The 25460-nt window shown below is 38.6% G+C and overlaps 1 protein-coding gene across 1 annotated transcript in view; it reads right to left on the bottom strand.

Annotated features, from left to right (window-relative positions):
- LOC142107468 (uncharacterized) overlaps window positions 1-19451 on the bottom strand; it is a 50982-nt gene extending 31531 nt beyond the window's left edge. Inside the window, exons 1-9 of the mRNA XM_075190908.1 lie at window positions 19385-19451; window positions 18723-18887; window positions 15406-15515; window positions 13112-13471; window positions 10356-10652; window positions 7440-7469; window positions 5168-5422; window positions 2783-2818; window positions 571-819 (exon numbers count right to left, since the gene is read on the bottom strand). Of these exons, the coding sequence (XP_075047009.1) occupies window positions 571-819; window positions 2783-2818; window positions 5168-5422; window positions 7440-7469; window positions 10356-10652; window positions 13112-13471; window positions 15406-15466 (1288 nt within the window). The 5' untranslated portion in view covers window positions 15467-15515; window positions 18723-18887; window positions 19385-19451. The remainder of the gene's footprint in view (window positions 1-570; window positions 820-2782; window positions 2819-5167; window positions 5423-7439; window positions 7470-10355; window positions 10653-13111; window positions 13472-15405; window positions 15516-18722; window positions 18888-19384) is intronic.
- Window positions 19452-25460: the final 6009 nt, after the last annotated feature.

Genomic DNA, 25460 nt, shown 5'->3' on the forward strand with positions numbered 1-25460 from the left:
GAGCGGTCATCACTGATCACCTGACTAAACAAGTGCCTCAGGAATTAGTTCCAATCGGTGCCAATATGGCCATGATCTATAACCAACAGATTCAATTCTTACTTAGCTGAGTTTTTAACTTTTATCGGTCAAGACTCTGTCACCTTAAAGATCATTTTCGGTCAACTATAAATCAAGCACATCATTGTTAACAAAAACAATGATTAGGACATTGATGATTTTTACAAAATACCAATATTAAACCCAATTCAAACAGTCTATTTGTTGGCATTATGTAATAGGTTTTCAAAGAGAAGATACCCTCTCTAAATAGTATGGCTAGCCAAGGTTATGCTCCAAACCCATAGATTAATAACACTAGAGTACGAGTATGTGTCTCTACATTAACAATACTTCCCAACAATTGGTGTAAATCCATTTTTCCTATCAATGATACCACTGATAAAGAATTGTGTTGACCTTCAAACCATAATTGCAATCTTAAATCAATCATTAACTTATAGTCAACAGTGGCAAACATGGTGCCTAGTGTCATGATTCCACCTTCGTACAAAAGTATTATTTACTTACATGTCACTCTGAAGGTGATTAAGGTGTTGGACGTCCCGTGAGTATTTTTAGCTTGGCAATTATATAATCCATCATCACTGAGTGATACATTAGGAAAGTTGAGTTGCCCGGTAGGGGAAGTTGGAATAATACTTTGATTAGACTTTATCCAGGACAAAGTAGCTTCTGGAGCACTTTTCGCAGAGCAGAGCAAAGAGACAGATGATCCCTCTAGGGCATATGTGATATTGTTCAATTCGACAATACAGTCTGCAGGAAAAAAAAAAATCCACATCATTATCTTTACATTTTGAATAATTTTGCTCACATTTGATATCAGATCTCTGATGACCCATTGTGATAATGATCTACTTCTTGGCATTGGTTATGGTGTTGGTTTACCCACCGTTGTGTATATATCGAATACATATATTTCCGTTCTAGAAGAGGACTATGCGGAGATTCTGAACAATACTTTTGACAGGAAGATGGAGATGGGGCTAAGACCACATCTGAAAAAATTAACGCTCATGGGTTTCATGTGTTATGTGTGATGATTGTAAATATTTTATTAAAGAACGTTATTACGGAGATATCTAATCTCACACATCTATTGACTCTGGTTGCATCTGCTAATTCTAAAACGTCTCAGTGTATTTTGTACCTAGTCAAGGCAAAAGACAGTATATTGCTGGGAGAGATAATGTTGACTCTAGTAATGGAAAACACAACATTAGATAACATATCCTATTACTTTTCAGCATAGGGGGCTTATTTAACATTGCCCGCATTGTTGCATTGTTAATTAGCGGCCCTTATATTCCTTTTGTAGCGATAAGGTCTGCATCTTCAGAGCTACTTACCATAAAAGTCATGCAAATACAACGTATCTGATAGAAAGCAGTCCCGGTAATGACTATATGCCACTGACCATACACAGGTGAAAGATTGACTTCCAGGTCAGATTTGCTTAAACCATGCAGAAGATGCATGTATTATCACCAATAATATTTATGTTTGATATACTATGTTCTAAACTACTGAAAAATATTCTTGTTATTATTAATATTATTATTATTATTATTATAATTATTAATACTATGCTGTATTTGCAGAGCTCCAACATTTTACAAAGAGTTGTGATAATGTTATACACAAATTACATACAATTGCATAAAACAAGACATAAAGATCACGAAATTGCACCTTCTAGTTGGACTTATTAATAACCTTGGCTCATTTTCATTTACAGATTGACCTATTACCACTTTAGGATCACTACATTCATTAATTTAAACCTTTACTTTTTTCACCTAAAACATTGCTTGGTTTTGACTTAAATTGTCTTAAAGTATAAAAGACTTTCCGGTATAGAATGAGGTTTGATTAGCACCACTTCTGAGATCCTGAAAAAATCAAATCTATTTGCGGTGAGTAAGAAAGTTTTTGTATCTTTCAACAAGACCCTCCTAAATAAACCTTTTCTACCCCATTTATCTAATTTTAACACAATCACACCCTGCAAAATGATATATTGTTGTTCCTTGTAGATGCAGAATGTGGTACGTTCATTCTCCTCCTCTGCAGTCAACGAGGAGCAAACCAACTACTCAATCAATTTCGGTAAACTATTGCACTCCTGCAGATGTCGTCACCTTGGCCCAAACATCCATGCACTTCCCATAAAAACAGGTACATTTATGCAAAAGTCAATGACATCACAAAAAATTGCACCTCCCTCTTGCACTTTCCTAAATGAGCTTAATGGATTTTTGTAATGCATTTCTGTGTTTCCTCAGTTAACTAAAACATTAAGGGCCTGAGTCATTAAGGAGAGCAAAGCATAAAAAGGAGTAACTTTGCACCTGGGCAAAACCATGTTGCATTGGAGGGGATGGTATAATTTAAAATGTGGGGACAGATTTATAGTTGGGGTAGGGCATGTCTTAGATCAACTTTAAATCTCAGTGTAAACATAAAGCTATCAAGTATTTGTGTGCATTATTTAACTTATGTGCAAAATAATGAACTAATTTGCACCCCTTGCATTGTAACATGGTTTGTCCCAGAGAATGTTTTCTTTGCCTTACCTTCCTTAATGACTTAGGCCCTAAATGTGCATTTTATCAGTGTAAAAACAGTCCTTTATTGGACCCAAATGACAGTCAGATGATATAACAAATGTTATCAAAGTTATTAGGTAAACCAAGCAAATTATTACTGGTCCTCTTACCCGTGACACAATTAATCATTGGTATCCGTGGAGGATCTAAAACGACATAAACAAATAATTATACATTGTTATACATCTCTTGAAAGTCCTGGCACTTTAATAATCAGTGTAACAAAGCATGACAAATATGCTGGAAAGTACGCATGACCCTTAAAGTTCCCTTGGCAAGTTAAGTAGATGTAATTGTGCAAAATGAAAGTGTTTTCTGGTGCACATCTTGTGCATATTTTAAATTATCTCCATTGTCTATGCACATTTTGGCTTCATGTCCCTTTACTACACTTAGGGTCCTATTTAAAATTAACGGGTTTTTGGCCCGTTAATTATCATTTGTCATTGCAACGATGACAAATTACTTTTTGGCTCCTTTTAATATACAAGTCATGTCAAGAGATTACTTTTTTATAGTGAAGACTTCAGGTTCTTTACTGCACATGTGTGATCTACGGTTGCCATATCTCCGATGTCTTCTGCGTTAGGCTTTTCTTAAATTAACATTTTACTTAAAAATGTCTAGACCATGCGGAAAAAGACGTTTCCGTATGGATTAGGGCTTCAGAAAAAGACCCCTTAAAATGAAGATTCCTTATATTCCCGAACATAGAATTCTGTATTTTATTTTTGAATGTTCTGATGTGTTTTTAAAATGTATTTAACTGAGTTGACTTGAAAAAAAGTTGAGAAATATTTGCAAAACAACTTCTCTAGTAACCACATACTTTTTAGTGTGTTTATTAAAAATCACAAAAATGTCAAGTGAGTACAACCCCCACAAATCTAAGGGGTCTATTTATCAAAGGAAGATAAGCCGTAAATCCTGCAGAGTTTTAATTTTTCTCAGGATTTAGGGCTCCTCTGAATTTACTAAAGACTCCAACCAGTGAAGACTATCACCGACTATCGGTACCGGTAGTCATTGCTGGGGATCTCCTGTGATGCTTCCCCATGCTTTTCAGATTTACCAAGGACAGTGGCGGTAAAGTACCAGCACAATTATTAAGCATAATCAACCTAACAAAGAGAGACATGAGCTTAGATGGGAGGAGGACATGGGGGAGGTTCCTGGCCCGGAGGATTGGACCCAAATCCATCAAGCTGTTGCTAAAAGCTCCATTTGTACACAAGTAGAAGAAAATTCATACAAACTCCTATTTAGATGGTACCTGATACCCACAAGACTTGGAGCCATCTACCCTAATACTTCTACCTCATGCTGGAGAGGATGTCGAGGGGAAAGCACTCTGGCCCACATATGGTGGACTTGCTCCAAAATAGTACATTTTTGGAAAGAGGTACGTCTTCTGATTGAAAAAATTACTCACGTCCAACTCCCTGACAGTCCCTGTTTCTCCAAAACACACACAAAAGTTGAATGGATACATTCTCGTAGCAGCAAGAACCCTTATTACCCTCAATTGGAAGAAGACAGACATACCCACTATTCAAACACTCATTCTGAAAATCTGGAAAACACATAAAATGGGACATATCACCAGTATTATCCATAGCCGTCCCCTGCAGTTCAATTCACCTGGAAACCCCTGGACCTCCCATTTCACAACAGACCTATAGAATAAACAACACTCCTAACTCATTCATACACTTAATGGTTCCCATCCCCCTACTATCCTATGCTAACACCCCCATGCCCTCCTCCCTCCTTTCTCATTTCCTTCAATTACCTACTTCTACTCCTCACCTCATAAGACCCTCACCCAAATGACCTCATATTTTCTCCTTGCTATATCGTTTATGATATCTATGTTTATTTGTGAATAATGCTTAAATGATGTTTATATACAAATATATTTATTATCAGATTGCTATTGATCCGATTGGACCCTGTAACCCCTTCCTTCCTTGCCTTTTATTATTGTATCTAATAAAAAAAAATAAACAAATTTGCAATAAAAAAAAGTACTAGTACAAGTACCACCGTTGTCCTCCAACTGCTAACACCATCTCAGGTTGGCATTAGCCAGTGGTGCCATTAGGAAAAAAACACTTAATTATTGAAATAAAACATTTTTTGAGTTTTTTATTTATTAATTTTTCTATATTTTTATTTTATTTTTTTAATTTTTAACTATTTTTTTTTATAGAATCTGGAACTGGAAGCCAAAGTCCTGGCTTCCGATTCTGGTATTCATGCCCACCCTGGCTAAAGCATGGACTGGCTTGGCAAGTAGTAAGACTCCTCCTACCTCTGTCACCCAGTATCACCAGATGCCCCATGACATTTTCTTATTAAATTGGCCTAAAATGTTTTAAACATAGAAGGTCTTAAGAAATAAACCCCTAAATCTTTTAACAGCAAACTTTACGATGTATTATAAGCAATAAAGATTGGATACAATTTTATATAGGTGGATGATGTTGACTTACATTGAACAATGATTTCAGTGCTTCTGTTAGCTGTCCCGTATTCATTCTGCGCCGAACACCAGTATCTTCCAGCAATACTAAGTCTGATGTTCTTCAGCTCAAAAGTTAGCGTGTTTCCGACTACTAAGCCATTTTCTAATTGCCCTCTCACGAACAAAGTGATGGCAGCCTGTGGGTTACTGTTAACCACACACTTCATACTTTTGTTGTCTCCTTCTTTCACAATAAAAGGTGTTTCTTCATTTGTGTCCAACTCTAATTAAACAATGCATGTAAAGTAATTAGGTTAGGGTCAAATGCAGAGTATGTCCGTGTTGTACATTTTAAAACATTAAGAAAATAACATATACATTATATATAGTGCAGAGTACAAGGAATCAGACCCAATCATTCACAGGGCAACCTAGGAATGCAGATTAAGATCAGGGGCAATTGCAGGATTTGTAGAGGGGGGTTTCCACACCACGCCGCCAGTGGGTGTGACCAGCATGCATGGGGGCGTGGCTATAATTTTAGACAGTGCTTGGCTGCTCTCCAACTCTTCCTATCCCCATAATATACATGGGCAATGCTGCGTGCACTACTGTTAGGTGCACGCAGCTCTCCCTTTTCAAGCAGAGCCGTGTGAAGTGGGAGCAGGGTCCAGCCACCTCAATTATATAGTGCCCCAGGCTAGGATGGGGGTTTCCAGGCACTAGGAAACCCCCCTCGGTTTGCCTATTAAGATGTATCCAGTGTTTCCAGATTTGTAGCCAGTATTGTACATCCAGTTATGCTGGGAGTGTAGGAGTTTTTTTTATCAAACTCTGATTAATATCTTCTTTCCTTTTGCGATATAAAATGACGGCAAAATTGAAAATAATATTATTTCACTCTAATAAAGCCACTATAAGTTTTTCAATTTTGTGCTAGTTGCCCTTTAATTTTTTCTCCCCATCATTATCTACCTCTCTGTTCAGCCCTGGCCGCCATGAGTAATAGCAGGGAAGAACACATGACTTCTGATTCTCCTTTGTCTAACAAACATTTTTACAGATCTGTACACTCACATCTCCAAGGAGCTCTACATATGGCAGTACGCAAGTACAATATCATGTATAACACATATTAGTAGGCAGAAGAGATCTGGACTTTCTGCACTCTCCCTGCTTTTTCACATGGCAACAGAGTTGCATAGTTTAGATGGGAAAGGATGAGGGCACAAGTAATTCTACAATAGTTACAAACTGTAAAAAAAAATGTAGGAAATTTAATGGAGTTGTATGATTCTAATTTCAACGTTCAAAACATATGCATTAATTTCATGATGTAAAATGTGTCAGCATTTAATTAACAAACACTGTTAATTGAAGATCAGTAAGAGCAATGATATCTATATGTTGCCATATCAAATCGTCAATACCTCAATTTCAAAACACTGGGTCATATCCTTCAATTGTTGTCAAAGGACTGATATATAATAAAGCACTGCTATGTATAGTAGCACCCACTACTCAACAACTAATCAGCCTAATTAAAAGACAGATTAAAATAAATCTAGTATGTGACCTAATATACAGGCACGAATATAGTAGTAGTAACATATCACTCATAATCTAATATAGTATAAAGAGTGAGTAACTTTTGACCCACAGCCAGCCAGATGGCCATGTAGAATCGCCAAGTCTAGAGACCAAAAGAAGCACAGAACCTACATGTGTTCCATGTCAACACATTTCAGGACCTCAGGATCTCTTTCAATAGGGACATGGTTCACTTCCACAAACCTTTCTCTTAAAGGGCTTATGTATTCCCCTCTCCCAGAGTTAAATTACATGCACCAAACAGTGACTGCACAGCAAACACAGAGTCTTTACACACTGACAGTTCAGTAAGTGCTGAATGCACTGTCAAGGCAACAAAGAGTGCTCATGATGATTTCAACTAAACTCACACTCAATGTGTACTGACTCAGAATTTACCCTCCATATTAATAAGTCTCCATGGTTACATCCATCCACCGTGCATTGAACCATGTGAAGAATGTAGACTCATTCTGGCAGGGAGGAAACACAGTTCCAATGCCAGTGAGTATGTTCCCTAAAGAGAGGTGTGTTTTTAAATGGAAAGGGTCCCTGAATTAATTAGCAGTTGGGAAAGATAGTCAGCTGTATAAGTCATCCGTATTTATACTTTAAATATGTGAATGTTGTGACTGATTATGAACAATCAATCTGCAATTTTAATTGATTTTATTTCTAACAATTTTAGTAATATTTTGGATTGTTTTTACCTGCAATGTTGAGGCTTATAGAGGGAGGGTCTGCAAAAGACACAAAAACAACAACAAATTGAGACATACTCATAATTATTTTGATCAAACGTATATACATATTGTCAAAGTCAATTAATTCGATGAAAGAAAGTATATTGATTAATATTGTTTACCGTGCGATTGCGATCAGTACGCCACGTGTTACGTGTCATGGCGCGATTGCACGATAAAAGACACACGCATACACTCGCACTTTCACATTCATTTATTTATATATTTCATATTCATAATGGTTCCATTCCACAGCCGTTTATGAGCAGATGTTATTTGGTTTATAGTTATATATATTATAAGGTTATATGTGCACTTTAGTAATATTTATGTTTCAGGTTACAGGAAACATATCATGTTTAGTATCATTCTAATCCCCAATTTATTCGCAGACATCCGGTGCAATCGCCAAACAGAACGCACATTGCGTATGGTAGTTATAGATTGTAGGGTATAAATAATTAGAATTATATTGTCTGTGTAGTGTAGATAGACTAGTTTAAACTGGATTCTGGGTGGGAAAATCGGAGTGCATCGCCTGGAGAGCTGACCCCCACCTTTGGATATTTTCGTTTGACCTGCATTACACTGGACCCTCCTGAAGCTTGGACCTATAGAAGCAAGCCACATCATCTGTATTGTTTTCTCTGTATCACTGAGTGTATATATACAGCTCCCTGGGACCAGCTAAAACAGTCATCACTGACCACAGTCTTCTGGACTGAAGGACTGTACCTGGTACCAGCGGAGCGCAGCGGGCACGGCGTATGTATGTATGTATTTGGTATCGGCTGTATTATACTTGTTTATTGAACTGCTAAACTTTTGCATTTGCTAAATAAATTGCTTGTGCTTTGGAACCACACAAATTGCTTAGACAATGCTTATTGTAAAACGATAAAATTACTTTAATATTATTTAGAAGAAGGCTTAATAAAATAGGGTCAGCTGGTAACCGGGCTGCATGATCCAGATATATTTTGTGTATCTGCATTGTGAGATAGCATATAATATCGACGTAATGCTAGATGGAATGCCAGATAGTATTTAGTTATCATTTCAAGTGGCACATAGAAGACCAGCATGGGCCTTTCCTCCTCTAGCATGGCCACTACCTCACTGGTGGCAGTTACAATGTTTCTGCTGCAACCCCAGACAATCTGCAACTAACTGACAATGTGTTCCCTGAAATACAGCTTCATCCTTTACGTTGCAACCAAGGACATAGCTAATGAGAGTAAAAGTGTCAGGAGTACTGTGATCGGGGTAGGGCTGACCACTAGACCAATGGGCTGCAGTGGAAATTCAGGGCTGTATGGTGGCAGTATGATGTGGGGGTATAATGGCGGCATGATGGAGCTACGATATGTTGAATCAAGGTCTTCTGGTGACATGTTGGGGCGGTATAGTGTTATGATTGAACTGTATGGTGTCATGATATGTGCTATTATGTCATGGGCATGGAGCTGTTATACTTGTTATGTAACTGTACGTAGTGGACAGGGGAAATGTATGTACTGAACCTTAAATTTAAAGCTATAGGGCCTGATTCATTAGGGAAAGTTAAGTAAAAATTTGAGTAAGTTTGCTCTTGGACAAAACCATGTTACAATGCAAGGGGTGAAAGTTAGTTTATTATTTTGCACATAAAGAAAAAGCTGGCTATTTTATCATGTAGCACACAAATACTTGATAGCTTAATTGTACATTGAAATTTAAAGCTGATCTAGGACAGGCCCTACCCCAACTATAAATCTACTATCACATTTTAAATTTACCTCCCCCCTCCAATGCAACATGGTTTTGCCTTACTTGCTTACTTTTGCTTAACTTTCTTTAATGAATCAGGCCCATAGTCCCCATATATTTCAGTTTGTAAATGATCATTTTTGAATGTTAATAAAAGCGGGCCACAGGTCTTGAAGAAATATACAGGGTGATTCAAAAGTCGCAGTACTCCCTTTTATTTCAAAAACTCTACAGGAACTGGGCCGATTGGCCAATTTCAAGATGGCGCCCATGTTTGGTACATACCGTAAAAGATAGACCACGTCACCCATACCTTACTGGAGTATTCAGGTTTCCCAATTTCCTGTAGAGTTTTTGAAATAAAAGGGTGTACTGCGACTTTTGAATCACCCTGTATATTTGTTTTGTGTTCATCCATATGGCTGTAGCATTGCTCTGACCTGAAATCTTTTCTACAAAAATGCTGGGCTCAATAGATTAACATACCTGTAGCTGCGGTGCTTCATTTTTGGAGCAGAGCAGTGCCATATGTACTATTTAGTTATTACATGCAATGCTAGCAAAAACAGCAGATCTAACCTCCGCCTCCTCAGGATTTTGGCTCAGGGAGGAGGGGAGAACGGCTCACTCACCTTGGCTCAACTCCAAACCGTCTTCTAGGCATTATGGAGGCAAATATGGAGTAAAGAATACAAAATATATCACTCTTTCGTCCACATTTGCCTTAGTATATACTCTACTGTGCATAGGAAGTGAATCGTCATCATCATCATTTATTTATATAGTGCCACCAATTCCGCAGCGCTGTACAGAGAATATTTGTCACTCACATCAGTTCCTTAGCCATTGGAGCGTACAGTGTAAATTCCTTAACACATACAAAGTCTAATGTTGATTTTGTCAGTAGACAATTAACCTATCAATATTTTTTGGAGTGGGGGAAGAAACCAAAGCACCAGGAGGAAACCCACGCAAACACGGGGAGAACATACAAACTCCACACAGATAAGGTCATGGTCAGAAACCGAACTCATGACCCCACTGCTGTGAGTCAGAGGTGCTAACCACTGAGCCACTGTGCTATCCCACGAAAGCTTAGTGTGTTTTATGATATAAAAAGTCAACTGGACTTACATTCAACATTTAAAGGAATCTGATGGCTGGTTGTGACCATGCTTCTTTGGAAGTTCACAGTGCAGGTTAATGGTGACCCGTTGTTTTTTTCTGAAGGTGTGAATGTAATATTGGAGACGTATGTCCTGTTACCATCTGTATAATTAACAGTGAAAGTCTCAAATGTTCCCTGTACTCCTTCCCATGTGATATGTGGAGCATATCCAGCGCATCTCCCAGGACTTGTGCAGGTAAGTGTCACCTCTTCTCCAGCAACCAACCTCTTCACCGGAGAGATCACAGGTTTTTCTGTTAGTCCTGTAAGCACATTGAGAAAACACACTTAGAAACTATGCTAAGTGCAGCCATTCACTTGTTATATTCCAAGATTACCCTTCACATAGCTTAACGTGAGTCCTGGGGGTATATTTACTAAACTGCGGGTTTGAAAAAGTGGGGATGTTGCCTATAGCAACCAATCAGATTCTATCTGTTATTTTGTAGAATGTACTAAATAAATGAGAACCAGAATTCTTAACCTTTTCAAACCCGCAGTTTAGTAAATATACCCCCAAGATTCACTGCAAATATACATGAATTTAATATTTTGATACCGTATGAACACAAGATCAAGTTAACATTAGAGACAGTGAGAGACGTTTGCAGACATGCACATCCTGCCATCCTTTGCACCTGACTAAATTCGGGCATTTTGACATAAAGATCCATTCACCTTCTAAAAAGATTGATAGATTTGTACAACCATAGGTGCAGGACACAATGGCCTAGCCTTTTTTCTCTTTTGTAAATGACCCTTACTCAGTCTGTTTAGATGCTGAGTCCTGAAGGATTGGCAAAACTGAAAGGATAAATTAGCATTCCCACCTGCCTCTTTTTCTGCTTATAGAGGCAGCCTCTGGTAACAAGTTTTGGGGGGGCAGAAAAATTAAGCTGATTTAAAAAAAAAAAAAAAAAAGTTAATGTCAATGTATAAATTAATGGTGTAAATTAATGATATGAACCTAATTGGCAGATCTGACAAGGCGTACGGATTACAAGTACATGTTTTTTGTACATAACAGATTATTTGCAGTCATTTTCCATAAATAAAATTCTTTCGATTTTCTCTACAGAACATTAGAAAACAGCAAATAAAATGTCAGTATATTGCCATTGATACTGATTCTGTCTGAGGATTTCTTACATGCAACGATCAGATCGATGTTACGGTGGATGGATTTACCCTGAGCTAGGCTTAAGGTTATGACATTCTAAAGTTGAAACTTGTGTAGATTCAGGTTTGAGCTAACTCTAGGGCTATGTAGGAGGATTAGGACACTTAAGTTAAATGGGATGACCACTTTGGAACCCCTGGTCTATACTACCTGCCTCTCTATCATCATCATCATCATCTATTTATATAGCGCCACTGATTCCGCAGCACTGTACAGAGAACTCACTCACATCAGTTCCTGCCCCATTGGAGCTTACAGTCTAAATTCCCTAATATACACACACACACACACACAGAGAGAGAGACTAAGGTCAATTTTGATAGCAGCCAATTAACCTACCAGTATGTTTTTGGAGTGTGGGAGGAAACCGGAGCACCCGGAGGAAACCCACGCAAACACAGGGAGAACATACAAACTTCACACAGATAGGGCCATGGATGGGAATTGAACTCATGACCCCAGCGCTGTGAGGCAGGAGTGCTAACCACAAAGTCAACGTGCTGCCCCCTATGTAGCATTATCTGATGTCAGGGCATTGCATTGCTCAGCAAATTAAATTGCTGAAACACTCAATCTATCCATCCATTCCTGTTCAATATAGCGCTATAAATCTCTAGATTTAGTGGATTGTAATACATGCCTTGCACTTGCAGTGCTAATAATTCAGTGCTGTCTTTAAGTTACTTGGGAAGGAGCATTCCCTCCCTTTCAGCTACAGTAGGGGAAGAGATTATATTAAGGGATTGTTGTCCAAAAGTAGGTAACCCCATTAAGGTTAAAGATATGACCCAGGAAATATTTGGATGTCCTTGGTCGAACAACTGAGATATTTTTTATTATTGTCTACCTAGGACACCTGAGAATTGAGATAAAGTTAGTTTAGTTCTATATACGGTTTAATGGGCCCAATGCATATGTCAAATTTGACCATTTATGTCCTATTTGACCATACAACCAGTTTATCTTTTATAAAGATAAACAAAGAGTTACGCATTTCACCACTGCTATGTTGTTTAACTGTTACAGAGGCACCAGGAGATATCTCTCAAATGGGGAAGGGGGTCTCCTAGTCATGGCATGTAATGTTAGCTCATGTTCATGTATCTGTGAATGTACTATTTTGTGTAGCCACAAATACATTTTAGATAACATTTAATTTTGAATGGTAAGTATAAATTGTTTTTCTTTATCAAAATCCATGTACTGTGTGTCTTTTTAGCCTTAAATTATGTTTGTTTTGTTAGTACTATATTAGAAACATCGAGTGTGTGTACTTGTGTGTATGTATATGTTTATGTTAGTGCATACTTGTAATTGTTTATGTGAGTGCCCATATGCTTGTTCATCCCATTCAACCTGTCACTTAAGTAATATTAACCTACGGTACATCAACTTCCTCCACCCTCTAGTTTTCTTCTCCACTCTATGTGAAATGTCTTTCATGAAATACTTTACCATATCAATGTGGTCAAAAAGAGAGAAAAGTTCAAAACAATTATTTTCAAATCTGAAATCTCAACTTCATATTGTTCTTTTATTCACCTGCCACCTTCACGATGGGTAAACGAATACGGTAGTTGAAGCGGACAGTATCTTCAAGTCTGAACTGATAATAGTCATCATCACTCGGCAGAGCATTATTAATGGACAAGGAACAGTCTCCCCTCCACACGTCTCCAGTCAGGAAGAACCGTTCTCTTGTAGCAGGAACAGCAGTTCCATCATTAGCAGCCACAAGTTCGTGACTGGTATCTCGTCTGTACCAGTATCCCTTAGCGTCCTTGGTTAATTTTACACCGTCAGCTACAGTAAATGTACACGGGATGTGTACACAAAGTCCTTGTTGCACTGTGACCTCTGTTGGTGCAAATAAGTTGTATCCTGACACTTGACCACCAATGTCTGCAGAGAAAAAAAATATTTAATCATATACTTTTTGTATGTTTAAGGACAAGGGAGTAAATGTATTAACCGCCGGATTCTTGAACTCCCGCGTCTTCAGCACTTAAATTTAAAGCGGCGCTGCCTTGTAAAGGGAAACTTCCCTTTACAAGGCAGCGCCGCTTTAAATATAAGCGCTGAAGACGCCGAACTCGCGGGAGTTCAAGAATCCGGAGGTTAATACATTTACCCCAAGATCTCATATCCAGAATGTTCCCTAAAATATAGTAAAATATAATAATATTTAAAAAAAATACCCCAATCTTGCCCCCCACGCTGTCCTTATTATTACTCTTCCCATTGAATTGCTCTTCACAGTGACTGTAAGAGGAAACACTCAGTGCCTGCGCATGTAATATTACTTCTATATACAAGCAATTGTTATCATTTTTCTTTCATGCCTTTAGAAATATCTGCATAACAGTTTCCTGGAGAAAAGATAGTGATAAATAATTGTATTTGTAACAGTATAATGAAGTCCTGTATGAAAGTGGTAAATTAAAATGTTGAGCTATGTGATATAAAACACTCAATTTACTTTGACAGGACAACAACAGCTATTAATATAATCAATCTTTAAGACCTTGTTCAATTGCAGAGGAGTCAAGGTACACCTTCATGCTATAAGAAGAGTGAAGCAAACCAATATTTTGGTGTGGGCTCTATTGATGTCAGGACTTTGAGGGGTCATGGACCAAGAAGATGAGGCCACATCGAAGGATTGCGAGGACTGCCAATCTTCTCCTTTCATCCTCATTCCCTGCGGATCCGGTGGATTTGGGTGCCCACCAAAAGCAGGGTGACAGTGAAGTAGAACCACTGCTGCGCTGGCAGCGATATAAGATTAGCCTCACTACAGAGGATCAAGCCCAAAGCTAACACCCGAGAGTTGGCCATAAGGAGATTAGTATCATTACAAGGTACAAGACACAGGCCTGGATTTGTGGAAAAGACACATAGACCCGAACCTAGGATGGCAGAAGAGTAAGGTGGCACTCTCCGTTCTTGGTGTGTCATTATTGTATTTCTTTTAATTTTGTACATTAAAATGTTTTTAAATTTTACAACTCTTAACAGTAGAATTCAGGTGAATTAGCTCTTTGTTATTTCCAACTAGTTTATTGCTAAACTTGGGATGCCATAGGTGCTTGGACCATGGAGATCTAAGACGACGGAGGGCTGGATGTATGGGGCAGCCAAACACATAATGAATTGCTAAAAAGAGAATTTCTAGCTGGGGAGCCCCCAGAAACGTACACAGTGATAGTAAAATGGCTACATGTGGTGGTGGTAATCGTTTTCACGATTACCACAAATCCGACAACAAGGAGGCCTACAAATAAAACCCGAATGTAGCAAAACCTGATTTCAGTTTAAACAGACTTACCTTAAAACCGACGTTGCAGATCTCCAATGGTACCAGCAGGCTGACCGCAAGTTATTCCGAATGGAGAGGTGTCCGGCAGTACACTTTGATGTCATCGCGACCTGTATCAATGTTAATTTAAAGTGGCAATGTCGGGACCACGCAGGTTAAGTGTTCAAACACTTAACCCGACATTGCCGCTTTAAATTAACATTGATACAGGTCGTGATGATGTCAAAGTGTACTGCCAGACACCTCTCCATTCAGAATAACTTGCGGTCAGCCTGCTGGTACCATCGGAGATCTGCACCATCGGTTTCAATGTAAGTCTGTTTAAACTGAAATTGGGTTTTGCTACATTCGGTTTTTATTTGTAGGCCCCCTCGTTGTCGGATTTATAAGCATCGTTCAACCGTACCCAACCATGTGGAAGGTTAAATGCATTGTAGTTCCCGACTCACATTTTGTACTGGGTGATTAATGCATTTACCATGAATGTATTGCATAGTTTACATTAGGTCATACTCACTCCATATCGGGGACATCAAGAAGATCAAGGCTAAGTAATGCTCCAGGTGAATTAGCCCCATTCTGATGTCCAGACTTACGCGATCTACATTCACCGGTGATCCATATAAGCTGCAATATAATATAGTTACTGTTAAGTTCTAGGTATTTTTTTTATTTTGAAATGGTGGAAATATTTGTGGCTTTATATATTGTTGATTTTTTTTTTTCTTTTAAATGTTTTATTTGTCCAACATCCTAGTAAGGGAAAACAAATGGGACCAATATTATCCATGATTCCCTTAGCCATCGTCATGTGGTTTTTATCTGTAACAGTAGACAGCATGCAGGTCACTGATTTTTATGATCTTCACGAAAACAAGCAAAAATAAACTAAAGGCGCTCAAAACCACACAAAGTGCTAAAGAAGCAGTTGTACGATAGGGACATTCCTACCTTCCTTATATGGACAAAGCAACTCAACAAAAAAGAACAATAGCCCTGTAACACTACAAATAGACAGGGGAACAATTTTTTTATATTAAATTGAGGCAGAGCTGACAAATAACAAATAAAACAAATAAAAGAATTGAGAGGTATGAAAACATAAAAGTTAATAAAGATGAAGATTCCAATAGCTTGGTAACTCTTACTGATTAAGTTAATTTTGATATGTGCATAAACATCCACTAATAGTTGTATGCTGTGTTGCAAGCATTGTATTTTTAATGTTGTAATACAATTTGTGTTTCTATACAAGCCAATTCTTATATTTGTTTAAATAAGTCAACTCCACTACAATTTAATGTTTTTAACATTTTGTGTTTCCCTATATTTTAGTGTGACTGTTTTTCCAATTTGTCGTACTGATTTTATAATACCCGATCTTCTGATTCACTGTAATAGATGGTAGTAACAAGCTTAATGACTATTGGGGGTATATTTGCTAAACTGCGGTTTTGAAAAAGTGGAGATGTTGCCCATAGCAACCGATCAGATTCTAGCTTTCATTTATTTAGTACATTCTACAAAATGACAGCTAGAATCTGATTGGTTGCTTTTTCAAACCCACAGTTAAGTAGCAAAAACCCCATCTGTTCTCTGAAGCCTCCAGGAGTTATGTCTGTCCTGATTGTAATTATCTTAGTTTAGAGCGACACAATTGGGACATTTCATGTGATCTGCGGTGGGATCAGAGGATTTAAATACCGTCCCCGATGCCCAGCAAAAAGATTCTTAGGCAAAATCCACCTTCCGTGGAGCATTACAGATATCATCGGAGAGTTACATTTGATCTGACTGTATCATTGCTTCAAGTACATTGTAGTTTCAGTGGTAGTGAGCTGAATTCGAGAGACAAGCTAGCTTGAGATCTGAGAAGAAAGCTTATGGGGGCCTATTTATCAAACTTTCCCCCTGTGCTAAATCCCCGAAAACAACAGTTTTTCGGGATTTACAGTGAAATTGCAATGTATTATTGTAGCATCGCAGCAGATATCTCAGGTATCTGCTGCTTTGCATTTCCTATTGTTTTTCTGAGCACTCCCCATAACAGTTTATGGGGAGTGCTCATTACCGCTATATATGAAAGTCTGCCTAGTGAAATCTTTCCCTTTTTCTACATGTTAATGTAGAAGCTGGCGTACATTAACATAACTGAAATCTTTCGCAGCTGTCCAGCTCTGCTCTTCAGAGCAGAGCTGGACAGCGCATGTGTGGAGGGATCATGTGATCCCTCCCTGTCACATGACTCACCTTCTTGCATTCCAGGATGTTAGCGCGCATGCCCAAGGTTTTCGGTCGGCGCATGCGCACTAACAAAAAAAAGAGGTGAAGTTCAACACAGCTTTCATCGAATGGGACGAGCCTGCAGTGAAGAGGTGAGTCATTTCTCAGGGACAGCAGGTTATCGGCACTGCTGTCCCTGAGATCTTTCTTGATACATTGCCGGAAATTTTCAGTCCTTATCAAGGAGATAAGGATTGAAAAGTTTTAACAAAAGAATAACGATGAATGATAAATAGGCCCCTTAGTGACCACTGTGCACCTGTGTCACCTCAAGTACTAACCTTGTTATCAAATTGCATATGTCTTTTACATTAACACCACAGAGACTGAGAAAGAGGAAGAGAGCAATGAGCTAACTGGAAAATAAAAACAGGGTCTGTACAAAGACACCTACACCATGCTACACAGGTGTCAATGTGCTTTATAAACATTATGGGGCTCAATTAGATGTCGCGTATGTTTTTTGTTACACATGTCCGTACAAGATATGCGCAAAGAGAAGTATGCATACGTCTGTATCACGATTTTTGCTTATCTTTGACTTATGACATCTTACTCCTGAGTACACTAAGGGGTATATTTACTAAACTGCGGGTTTGAAAAAGTAGAGATGTTGCCTATAGCAACCAATCAGATTCTAGCTGTCATTTTGTAGAGTGCACTAAATAAATGACAGCTAGAATCTGATTGGTTGCTATATGCAAGATCTCCACCTTTTCAAACCCGCAGGTTAGTAAATCTAGCTCTAAGTACATTTATTTTTCTATTTAATAATTCAGTAAATAGAGAGAAAATAGAGAGAAAACCACAAGTAACATCAATATATACTTAAATTTTCCATTAGAGATGGGCAAACATCTTACTAATAACTTTCAAATCAAACTTTTGCTTGGATTTCAATATTACATCATCTTTTCATATACACGACATCATTGGAGGTACAGGCATCGAACGATCCCCTGGTAACATAGTATTTGGGGTAATGAATGCCAAATCAAATTCTAAAGATTGTAGAAGTTATACTGGAGGTTAATGACCACGTATCGGACGTTTCTAGTATCTGGAATCATTTGCCATAGAAAGTAGGTTCTTATAAGTGGGGATGATCAGAACTCACTCTTTCTATAGATAGATATATTTGTGGGAGTTAATACACATATTAACTTTCTGTACTGCAACAATTTATTTTGCATATATTTATACAGTATTAAAAATACCTAAGTTAAATTTAGTAACAAGACCTCGCACAGAAAAAAGTGGAATGTTATCTGCTTAATGTCTATTTTATAGATCACAGTTATGACCCTTTACATATAGATTACACAAGTGACCGTGAAGAATATATTCATGAAATATGTTTTTCTGTTTAAAACACACTTTGTTAATCAAAGAACCAGTTAGGACAATGTTCAGGATTCATGCCTGAAATAATCTGCTAAAAACTAGTGATATATTGATAATACTGATATTCAGAACATTAGCTACAAAAATGTCTAAAATGTATCTGCTCTTTCTTTTATTACCTGCGAATGTTCTTTCAGTTTAACTTACTTCAATGGAACGACGTTGGTCCCCCGTCTTTGCTGTATGTTCTCCAGTTGTCTTTTTCTTATTTGTGCTTTTAGAAAGGCTGGTATAGCTCTCTCTCTCCGTCTCGCTGGCTCTCTTTCCTTCTTCCTTGTTGCTCAGTGCAATCGAGCAGTTTACATAACGGCTCTGTTCAACGAGATACAAAAAGCAGAAGTTAAACGGAAATACACAACAAGATAATCAGGAAAGAAATCTGGTCACATCTTATTGCTATTATGTGCGAATACCTTTAACACTGTGAATGCCACGTGCAATTTAGTCTTCAGTTTAGTTTGCACATTAACCCGTTCTTTCGTCATTTCTGTCTTTTTGTGGAATTAACCCTTTCTTCTGACATGAGAACAGTAGTGAGATTACCACTAGCTTCCTTTTTTGAGTGTGTGTATGTGTGCAATGTGCTTGCTTTTTGATACAACCAGAAATAATACGGACAAGATAAGATGAAGAGGTTATCGCTATGCTTTACTTAGCTGGTGAGATATGAAAATGTTCACTATGGTTCTGCTAATTATGATTACACAAAGTATAGTGTCAGAAAAACATCCCCATTCTTGGAAGGTTATTTACGGAGTGTACAGGATGAACACCACAAATTTAGTTTAGTTGTACAGTAGTGAACCTACCTAGACTGGCCAGGGCTTTCCAATGTGCGTGCCAACGTTACAGTCGTTGTAGACATCTCTGTCTGGAACTAGAAAGTTGGACTCAAGCTCCAACCTCTAACTACTTTGGAACCACCCCTTTAATTAGATAAGACTTTTCCATTATTGTCTTACAATACTGCTCTGTTTGGCTACATTTTTGACTTACTTCAATCATGACAGTGAGGGGGCATTGGGACTGTCTTCATTATTACCAGTGATATAATTGGAGCAAATTCTGTGCAGGGGCTCCCGGCTAGGCAAGAACAACAGCACCGCCTATGTAGTAACTAGCGGGAACTTTTGTAGCTCTAAATTCTCAGGAAAGGGCTTATGCTGTTGTTTTGACGGTTGTTAAAAGAACCAAACAAGCAGCCCTGAGATCATGTAGCATATTGGGGTCAAAACAGGGCCGTCAAAGACCCTGGCGTGTTTGCTATAGTCGCAGGAGAATAGGGGGAGTTGAGCACAATGAAGGGGGTCCTTACAAACTACACAACGTTGCACCATGTTTAGTAGAGCAGTACAAAGACATTATTTTTTATAGAGTGAGATTATTGAAATTAGCTAAATAGGTGAAGAGGGGGCATTTTTTGCAGGGGTGTCCTTATCTTTATTTGCAGAGGGGCGCAAAGCCATTTCCACTTTTCAAAAGGACTTGTATTTTGCCCCAGTTCAGAGCTGGCGGAATTAAGTTTCCTCCTATACATTTCAACTAAACGCATTTTGCAACTTCCACTTGTGAATCATATTTCTCTTTGCACTTTGCCCAAAATAAAAAAAAAGCTTTTAATGTACAAAAATGCAGCAGGTAAAGCTGGGTACACACTACACAGTTTTCATCCAATAATCGGCTCAATCAGCCGACATACGACCGCTCGTTCAAAAGTCGGGTCAGTGTGTGTAGTGACACGATGGTCGAAAGTCTGCCCAAATGGACAATTGTCGCCTCATTTGGTTGGTCGTACCGTTTAATATTTTCGTTCCAATCTCGTTTCCGTTGTGTAGTGTGTATAAACTTTCGACCGATCCACAACAGTGAGTACGAAATTACAGTCATTGCTCACGACAACATGGCTGTAAAAAGTCGTTAAAGGGACGTCCGCTCTTCCCTTTATCATCCTAAACAAGGCTAGTGTGTATGCAGTCCATGGACCGAGCGATCGGACCATCGGTCACATGTAAAATCGATCGGCATAAAAAGTTGGTGGAAAATTCTGTAGTGTGTACCTAGCTTAACAAAGACAGTCTCTATGATTACTTAAAACCCATAAATTGGGCTAATATGAGAAGTATATTCTAGTATTCCTAGATGAAAAAGAAAGTGGTCTCTAATGGCATGAGGTTGGACTTTCGGTGTGACGTTTACACTTTTGCACGGTGAGCCTCTTCACATTTTTTTGCCTCCCCCCAAACCTTAATGGACGTCTATTTTGTGTAGGTGTCTCGAGAGACTGCAAAGAAGACAAAAGCCTTAAAATAAATTAGGTGGTACAGATAGTGCAAAAGTAAAACTATTTGCAATGTGCATCCTGTGATATGTAAATAACCTATTCTTCTGACACAACCTTTGGGTTAACATAAATTGCAGAACTTGGGGGTAACTGTAACCTATGTTTTACCATCCCCCCATATTCTCATACCAAAGCTTTGATCTCTTCGACTCATCTTGTCTTTTCGATGTCTAATTGAATCACAGAACAGAACAAAACAAATCGAAAATAAATGCAGTGAATGGTAATCTCACGTTTCTAACGTTAGAGGGGAGGGTTAAATTCATAAAAATACAAAAGCGATTAAAGAACAGGTTACACCTGTACCCTTTGGTCTATGTGTTACGTGATCTCTTTTTTTAAAAAAATTGTTCAACAATTCATTTGCATCTCTGTTTGTCAGACACTCTGATAGAACACAATGAAAACACCTGAGCAGCAATGAGATTTCTTTACAAACATATGTGAACATTTGTAACATAATGAACTGCATATTGTTAGCATTAAACGACTAAAGGGAATGCCTGGATATGGGGTAATTATCTAATGCCTATGCGGTTTATGGTACCAGAGAGGTCTTAAAAACAATGTTTTAAAAATAGTCAAACACTAATTATGATGGTTAATTAATAAGTGGCGGTATCGTAGCTGTTTGACTCTGGGTGAAGATTTATTTCAATTTGTACGTAACTACAAACAGCTGTAATATCTTCTTTGGGTACATGTTTTTAATTGGTACATGATTTCATGACAACATTTAAAAATATATATGTTCTTTAAATTGGGACATAGGTTTTGTTTCCTTCCTGTGTTTCCGGTGATGTCTCCCAAATGCAAGTTGGCATTTGCCACTCCTGTGCTTATTAAGGAAATAAGAACCCTATTTCACAGAAGCAATGGACAGATCTTATTAGGATGGGGCTGTCCTAATGTTGACTACCCCTTTAAAGCTCTCGGGATTCTCTCACTATTGTTGACCCCGCATTGAATATTATTACTTTATTGCTCTTTAGAAACATTTTCTTCCTACTTGTCACATTTCCTCTTTTTACTGTGATGATTGAGACTGTTGAGTGAGATGTGACCACTGAAGCTTGTCCTGACACTCAGCATTAGATGTTACCAAGCAAAGGTCAATAGGGCTGTGTATAGACCTTAATTAGAAGCATTCCCTGTAAATGTAAGTGGGGGTGTTTATAAAAAGTGGTGTAGAGGGAAAAGTACCCAGGGCAACCAACCAGACATGAGCTTTCATCGTGCAAACTGCTCTAAAAATGACATAACCTGATTAATTGCTATAGGTAATACTACCTTTTTAATATAGTATGTATTTAACTATCAGAATTGCCCTAAAATTGACCTAAAGTGAACTGTGCACAGGAAATTCCATCACAGTTTGATCAAACTGGATCTTGTTTGCACAAAAGATTGGGCTAGAATTGCAAAGTCCAGATATGCAAAGTTAATTAAAAAAGACTCACTACTATAGTTCAAGTAAAAGGTGCCTCTGCAAAGTGCTAATTTAGGGGTTTGCACACTTATGCAACTGATGTATTTGTAGGTTTTGCGTTCACTCTTGAGGGAGTCAATTTGATATTGAAGAGGGTCCCATTTTCCCTGCTTCTACCCTGCACCAGAAACTTGATTATAAGTGAGGTATCAATTCTGTGTTTTATCCTTTTTATTTTATAAGAATAATTGCTTTATATTTGTATGCCTTTTATTATCTGTTTTATCTTAAGCATTGTGGATGTATTTTCCATATTAAATTACACTTAATAAGTTCAAGCCTCTGTTTTCTTACGAATTCACGCGACAGTTTGGTCAAGACGCTACATAATTGAAATGGGGGAACATTGTGGTTTATGTGAACTCTGATTAAAGTATATTGTGTTAGATTAATGCTAGGGAGAACCGAAAGCTTCCTAAATAAGAGTGTCAGCTCTTGTCAGAAAAAAAACCTTGATGGTGGCATAGTTAGTATCGCAAAGCTAGTGTGTGGCATAGATAGGGAAGGATTTAATCACTTTAGACAGAGCAGGTGGTTGTTTTTTGGTTAACCCTGTGTCACACACGCATCACGCAGGCTCAGGTGAGTGCTGTTCATGACAAATTAAAGCGCTATGGAATTTGCTGGCGCTATATAAATAAATGGTGATGATGTGATGATGATTATCTTCTTTTTTCCTAAAAATTGTCTATTTGTTGTTCACTTTGGTTTTGTTGGTTGCAAGATCACATTAAAAGTGGAAAAAGGTCTGAGGAGGTTTATTTTGATTTCAGGCTCTACATCACACCTGAACATCTGAAATTTCAATAAGGGTGTGTAGACTTTTTTTTAACTTTCACCAAAACTTCAAAGAATATTGTATTTTTCCTGCTTACTTTGCAATTGCTCAATTGAAAACTTGTCATCATTTAAAATAAAATATCTATTTGGTTTTCTTCTACATATAAACATTTCTAATAAAATCAATCTTCATATTTATTTAAAGAACATTCAAAGCAACGGTGTTTATGATATTTCTGTAATAAATGATTACTCTTATTTTCACCACATCATGTTAAACTTGTTACGTTCTTCAGGGCAGATTTACATAATATATGATTCTGCTTTGCCTTTTGTTCCTCAGAGCACTTGCTTTGTACTATATAATCTATTGGAGATATTATCTTTGCATGTTACCTGGGTCAACTATGTAAACATTTATATAAATAAATGTGAGCATTTTAGGAAATGTCATGAATAGCCCATTCTTAATTAAAACTTCCATCTGGTTCTTTTCAATAACGATCTATAAAACCACTTCCTTAGAGCTTTATTGAGAGCTCTGGATGGACTTAGGGCTATATTTACTAAGCTGCAGGTTTGAAAAAGTGGGGATGTTGCCTATAGCAACCAATCAGATTATAGCTGCCTTATTGTAGAAAGTACTAAATAAATGACAGCTAGAATCTGATTGGTTGCCATAGGCAACATTCCCACTTTTTCAAACCCGCAGCTTAGTAAATCTAGCCCTTAGTCTGTTAGGTGACAGGGGTATAACTGTGGTTAAGGGAGCTATTTACCATACGACTAAGACACATTTCATAGTCCAGTGGTTCACAAACTTTTTCAGTTCGCGACACCATTAGAGTCTCCATAATTTTTTCAAGGCACCCCTCCAAAATAATTATTAATTATTATTATTAATAATAATTATTATTAGCAGTCCCATTTTATAAGTAGTTGGGTCAAAATAACGTAATAAGTATTTAGGTCAGGACAGAAATACCTTAGTTGTTTGCAATAATAATACACATAAATCAAAGGGAAAATAATATTTTTATATATTTTTTTCAATTATATTTCTATCGAAGAATAATTTACAGCTAATATTAAGAGGAATAAAATAAAACAAAATAAAACAACAACATGTACAAAAATAATCACACTCTGCCCCTTCACCTTTACACTGTGCCCCTTCACCTTTACACTGTGCCCCTTCATCCACACACTGTGCGCCCCTTCATCCTCACACTGTGTGCCCCTTCATCCTCACACTGTGCGCCCCTTCATCCACACACTGTGCGCCCCTTCATCCTCACACTGTGCCCCTTCATCCACACACTGTGCGCCCCTTCATCCTCACACTGTGTGCCCCTTCATCCTCACACTGTGCGCCCCTTCATCCACACACTGTGCGCCCCTTCATCCACACACTGTGTGCCCCTTCATCCTCACACTGTGCGCCCCTTCATCCACACACTGTGCGCCCCTTCATCCACACACTCTGTGCCCCTTCATCCTCACACTGTGCGCCCCTTCATCCACACACTCTGTGCCCCTTCATCCTTACACTGTGCGCCCCTTCATCCTCACACTGTGCACCCCTTCATCCTCACACTGTGCGCCCCTTCATCCTCACACTGTGCGCTCCTTCATCCTCACACTGTGCACCCCTTCATCCTTACACTGTGCGCCCCTTCATCCTCACACTGTGCACCCCTTCATCCTCACACTGTGCGCCCCTTCATCCTCACACTGTGCGCTCCTTCATCCTCACACTGTGCGCCTCTTTATCCTCACACTGTGCGCCCCTTCATCCTCACACTGTGCGCCCCTTCATCCTCACACTGTGCGCTCCTTCATCCACACACTGTGTGCCCCTTCATCCACACACTCTGTGCCCCTTCATCCTCACACTGTGTGCCCCTTCATCCACACACTCTGTGCCCCTTCATCCACACACTGTGTGCCCCTTCATCCACACACTCTGTGCCCCTTCATCCACACACTGTGTGCCCCTTCATCCACACACTCTGTGCCCCTTCATCCTCACACTGTGTGCCCCTTCATCCTCACACTGTGTGCCCCTTCATCCTCACACTGTGTGCCCCTTCATCCACACACTCTGTGCCCCTTCATCCACACACTGTGTGCCCCTTCATCCACACACTCTGTGCCCCTTCATCCACACACTCTGTGCCCCTTCATCCTCACACTGTGTGCCCCTTCATCCACACACTCTGTGCCCCTTCATCCACACACTGTGTGCCCCTTCATCCACACACTCTGTGCCCCT

This window comes from Mixophyes fleayi, chromosome 11 (genome assembly GCF_038048845.1).
Source record: "Mixophyes fleayi isolate aMixFle1 chromosome 11, aMixFle1.hap1, whole genome shotgun sequence".
NCBI classification, from domain to species: Eukaryota; Metazoa; Chordata; class Amphibia; order Anura; family Limnodynastidae; genus Mixophyes; species Mixophyes fleayi.